Source organism: Panulirus ornatus, chromosome 2, assembly GCF_036320965.1.
Source record: "Panulirus ornatus isolate Po-2019 chromosome 2, ASM3632096v1, whole genome shotgun sequence".
Lineage (NCBI taxonomy): Eukaryota > Metazoa > Arthropoda > Malacostraca > Decapoda > Palinuridae > Panulirus > Panulirus ornatus.
In genome coordinates, this window is record NC_092225.1 from 17,602,351 (window position 1) to 17,608,350 (window position 6,000).

The 6,000-nt window shown below is 40.1% G+C and overlaps 1 protein-coding gene across 2 annotated transcripts in view; it reads right to left on the bottom strand.

Moving 5' to 3' along the window:
- LOC139753751 (protein Wnt-1-like) overlaps nt 1-2,545 on the bottom strand; it is a 142,202-nt gene extending 139,657 nt beyond the window's left edge. The window contains exon 1 of one of the 2 annotated variants that reach the window (XM_071670567.1): nt 999-2,545. In XM_071670567.1, the coding sequence (XP_071526668.1) occupies nt 999-1,117 (119 nt within the window). In that variant the 5' untranslated portion in view covers nt 1,118-2,545. The remainder of the gene's footprint in view (nt 1-998) is intronic. The other variant, XM_071670576.1, reaches the window with a different exon arrangement.
- Nucleotides 2,546-6,000: the final 3,455 nt, after the last annotated feature.

Consider the following 6,000-nt stretch of genomic DNA (forward strand, 5'->3'; position numbering starts at 1 on the left):
GAATATGTGCTTGTGTATATATGTATATGTCTGTGTATTTATATGTATCTATACGTTGAAATGTATAGGTATGTATATATGCGTGTGTGGGCGTTTATGTATATACATATGTATGTGGGTGGGTTGGGTCATTCTTTCGTCTGTTTCCTTGCGCTACCTCGCTAACGCGGGAGACAGCGATAGAGTATGATTACAATCATATATATATATATATATATATATATATATATATATATATATATATATATATATATATATGTATATATGGGAAGATCAAAGATATATAAGTAATTTCTCCTTAATAATAGATTTGTCTGAGAATTAAGTCCCTCATAGTAATTTTCGTATAACAAATTTTGTAAGTCAACATATTTAGGTTTGGATGCAGGTATTTCTATAATACCCACATTGAATGTAAATTGACCAGAATATTCTTGATAAAAAAATGATGTATATATGTATTGCCTTTATATATATATATATATATATATATATATATATATATATATATATATATATATATATATATATATGTGTGTGTGTGTGTGTGTGTGTGTGTGTGTGTGTGTGTGTGTGTGTGTGTGTGTGTGTGTCATTTTATATATGTTATCCATAAGAGTACAGTATCCATATGTTTATAAATAAATATGTTACTGAAGCGGTCAACATGCAGCGAATATAAATGTTTGTTAATATTGGGAAACTGGAGGACGAAGGAAAAAATATATCCCATAAGGAAATGTCACCTGATTGACATCCCGATGTTATTAATGATAAATATACAGCAAAATAAAGCAGTTATAAAAGGTATGATTTAGTATTTTAGTTAGACTGTGAACTTCGTAAATAACAACACACATCATTTAAGTGATTTGTGTATGATTTACACATGATAATGTAAGACCTAAGATTTTAGGAGTAAGTGAAAATAGAGCATTTTAATAGAGTCACTTGAATTCTCATTTGTAAATGAAGGAAATTTAAGGAAGACGACTTACCACCACTTGGGTTCTCTCCTCTTCATGTCGGCGGCGATGAGGGACATGTAGAGGAGCAGGAGTGCCACCCACAGCACGGGGTGCCAGCTCCCAGCTCCCCCACTCCACCCTAGCCTCATTCTCGACCCTCTGGCACCCTGCTGGAGGACGACCTTCCTGAAGGAGGAGGAGGGTGGTTCGGCCGGTGGTTGCTCAGCGTCGTCGTCGATGGGTGCTGGGTCGGGACATGCTCAGGCCCTGTCTACCCCAGGGCCCAGGTCTCCGCAGGGCCGGCCCCTGGCCCTTACATAGACTTGTGGCACCACTGGGCGGCACCCCTTTGGCATTGACTTGCAACACCGATCGAGGCACTGTCTGCGACACTTAAGGTAAACACTGTTTGTGGCACTCGATTTAACACTTTCGGTCCAGTGCCAGTGGAAGGATCCTTCACGATATCGGATTTTCTGTCAGATTTTCACCGTGTCTGAGTACTCTTTCGCTTCTCAAAGTGATATATGTACGTGATACCATTCATCATTAAAGACTGACTGTAGATTATACAATTACTCGTGTCATTATATGAGAACTCACCCCCGTTGTCGTGGTAAACATCTCTTCGAAAGACATGTTTTACATCATCAAGATTTGCTCTAACTAATGGGTTAATCAACTAATTACCTGTACAACGAGTACGACGTAACACTACGTTCTTTTGTGATGTGTTTTTTTTTTTTTTTTGTCTCCCCTTCAAGTATCGGCGGATCTTAGCGTGTCCTATATTCCTGTAAATGACAGTAGGTGGCCGTGGGGTCCTATATATACGTATGTTTCCTTGGCCACAGGATCTGATTCAACGGAACACAATCTCGCTTCCGAGAATATGGCTCCAGTCACTTCCCCACCGCCAGTGTTGGGCAACAGCATCAGTGACGGGGCGAGCCTGCTACACACTACTGCTGCTGCTGCTGCTGCTGTTGTCTGGCTCCTCACCACACCGCTGCTGCTGCTGCTACGCTCCGCACTTCAAAACTCACTTCACTCCCACAATCACTTTGCTAAGCCCCCCGCCCCTCTCTCCGCCCGTTCACCAGTAACATACACACGTATATACATATATATCCTCAGTCCTACACGAGCAGATTGGTCTTGGTAGCGAGGACGTGCCACAGCAGGAGGAGGAGGAGGAGGAGTAGGAGGCGAGAAGGAGAGAGAGAGAGCGTTGGTTGGTAGCGGAGGTAAGGAGGGCGCTCTGCGCGGGCAGGTACGCCAGATGATGTGAGCGTTAAGGGTCCAGCCCGTGTGTGTGATCGGCTTTGAGGCTGTCTAGTGAGGTGGGTCAGATACACAGCAAAGCGAGCCGACTTTTTCACGGCCTATGTGGCTCTGCCGCGCCCACCGTCGGCCCTCTCCCTCCTCTGGCCTCACTGGCCGGACTAGCGACACCAGCACCTCCCGATCCCCACTGAAAAACATTTCCCGTGCGAGGAATAAGGAGGGTAAAATTCCCTGCAAGTCCAGTGGACCAGAGACATGCGGCAACACAGGTCAAGGCGCATGCGTGGAATCAACAGTCGGGTGTGTGTGTGTGTGTGTGTGTGTGTGTGTGTGTGTGTGTGTGTGTGTTCCTTGCGTGTGGCATTTTTCCCACAGACCATCTTATGCCAGACCATATCTTAATAGTCTGCCGGACCACAGACCTGTGTTATGGCTACTTCACCACGATGGTCCTGTTGAAGTCACTAGGAAGGCGGGAGGGAGAGATTAAATATTCCTTTTTTTTTCATAATTATGCTCGTAATGAGATCGGGGTCTTCATTTACATAATCTAATCAAGGGAACATAGATGTAGCCTCTGTTCCTGCAGTTGCTTTTGCATTTTTGACGTTCATATATATATATATATATATATATATATATATATATATATATATATATATATATATATATATATATATATATATATATATTATGTGTGTGTGTGTGTGTGTGTGTGTGTGTGTGTGTGTGTTTTAAAACATCTTTGATTTTTTCCATCTGTTTTACACTCTACGTGTAAAAGACTCGTTTTAACAGTCATGTGTGAATGTGTCTTTGTCATAAAGTTTTCCGGTCATGTTGTATTTTGTTCCATGGCCACATCGCTCGCTACTCAGTCGCATTCGTGTCGCGGGACGGCTTTTGCCAAGCGCCTTGGTGAAGGGCGATGCGCTGTGATCGCATTCGCTTCTCATTACGTTATAATTTTGCACATGGTATAGGAATGCATTGTCGTGGGTAATAGACAGACAGACAGGCAGGGAGACACAGACAGACAGATAGACAGGCAGACAGACAGACAGAAACACAGACAGACTTGACGGGGAGAAAAAAAAAAGATACTTATGTTGTGTAGAAAAACAAAAACTTAGGAAGATGAAATCATTGTTTCCCGAGAGAGAGAGAGAGAGAGAGAGAGAGAGAGAGAGAGAGAGAGAGAGAGAGAGAGAGAGAGAGAGAGAAATTACGCAAGAATATATATTTTTCTTCATAAAACTACGAAATTGCAAAAAAATAGTCGTGTAATTAACCGCTTTGAATACCATTAACTATTTGCTAATTATAAGTCCACGAAACCAAGTAATTACGGAAAGTGGGTTTAGATTCTAAATGAATTCCATTCGTGCACAGTTAATGAACATCTTACGAGGGGAGGAGAGCTATCACAGGAAGGCGTATAGAACCAAACACTACAGCTGTAGCAGTGTTGCCTAGGATGATAAGGGATAGTTAGACATTGCCTAGGATGATAAGGGATAGTTAGACTCTGCTCAGGATGATAAGGGATAGTTAGACATTGCTTAGGATGATAAGGGATAGTTAGATTTTGCCTAGAATGATAAGGGATAGTTAGACTTTGCTTAGGATGATAAGGGATAGTTAGACTTTGCTTAGAATGATAAGGGATAGTTAGACTTTGCTTAGGATGATAAGGGATAGTTAGACATTGCCTAGAATGATAAGGGATAGTTAGACTTTGCTCAGGACGATAAGGGATAGTTAGACATTGCTTAGGATGATAAGGGATAGTTAGACTTTGCTTAGGATGATTAGGGATAGTTAAACATCGTCTAGTATGATAAGGGATGGTTCAAAATTGAATAGAATGGTAAGGGATAGTTCGAAATAGCCAGGATGATAAAGGATAATTTAGTATTCACTAAGATAATAAAGGATAGTCTACTATTGACTAAGATAATAAAGGATAGTCTATTATTGACTAAGATAATAAAGGATAGTCTATTATTGGCTAAGGTAATAAAGGATAGTCTATTATTGACTAAGATAATAAAGGATAGTCTATTATTGACTAAGATAACACAGGATAGTCTATTATTGGCTAAGGTAATAAAGGATAGTCTATTATTGACTAAGATGATAAAGGATAGTCTATTATTGACTAAGATAATAAGGGATAGTCTATTATTGACTAAGGTAATAAGGGATAGTCTATTATTGACTAAGATGATAAAGGATAGTCTATTATTGACTAAGGTAATAAGGGATAGTCTATTATTGACTAAGATAATAAGGGATAGTCTATTATTGACTAAGGTAATAAGGGATAGTCTATTATTGACTAAGATGATAAAGGATAGTCTATTATTGACTAAGATAACAAAGGATAGTCTATTATTGACTAAAGTAGTAAGGGATAGTCTAGTATTACCTGCGATGATAAGAGTTAATTCACTCCTCACAGGATTATGATGGATGGCTCAGAATTGCTTAGGATATGAGGGGATATAGTTCATTATTGCCCTGGATGGTAAGGAATGTAGATCCTTATTGCCCAGGACGATAAGGAGTAATTCATTATTGCCCCGGATGATGAAATTGGTCTCCCTAAAATGGCTTGCTATTGCCCAATACGAGACGAGATCTTAACAGACGAGGAATTCGCCCAACGTCAGAAGTGATCAAAGGCTTATGTTCCTACCGGCCTGCCACTTAGATGATGCTGGTGAATCGTCTATGTTCGTCTTAAGTCTCCTTTGAGCAGCGATTGGATTTTATTTCCTTTGTTGAAGGAGGATTTACCAGTATCATTCTACGGTTTCGAATATCGAGTTCTATTTAAGTGACTTTCCATCACTTTCCATCCATATTTGGAGCAGTATTGTCTCTTTTTTTTATTTGGTCCTGATATTTCTAAATAAAAGGCGACGTCTTCGAAACATCTGAGTGGTAACATTATTTTCTGTCTCGTCTGCATAGCATGGGAAACACTGTAGGATCTCTACGGCCATGGTGCTCTGTCTATCAGTCCTTCCGTCCACGGGAGTCCTACTTTAACTTAGAACCTCACCTTTGGTCGTAACTTGAAACATCAGAGTCAGATCCACATGGAAGGTGGATACAGTTATATTTCCGAGCATCTCAAGAAGTGAATGGTATTGGACCCATAACTTCAGTCTGGGTTTTGCCAGGGTTTTGCCCTAAGGAGGAAAAAAAAAAAGCTTAACCTTGCTCATAACGTGAGGAAAATTCCAACCCTAAGCCATGAAGTTAACACAGATGTTTCTGACATTTTCCAATAGGATTTCCAGCCATTTTCTTTATGTCACAGTGTAACTATGGCGCACCACGGGCAACACAACAATTCCACGGAACACCATTCTATTACGTTTGCTGTAGTGTATACGTGCTCCTTTGCAGGTTATATAGAATCTTCCATTAAAGTGATAATGATATCATCTCCTGTGTGATGAAATCTTGGCACAGTGTGAGTGATGACACGTCCTCTGATAAGCATCATGTGTTGATATCACTTCTCAAGTGTTGGGCAAGTTACTTATAAACTTTTTACTCTCATGGGACATGATTGAGTTGAAGTTACTTCTATACTTTTTTTTACTCTCATGGGACATGATTGAGTTGAAGTTACTTCTAAACTTCTTTCTTTCAGGGAGCATATGATTGAGTTGATCTTTTTTTTTTCTCTCTCTACCTCTCTCTCATCTTTTTTTTCAAATATCATTTC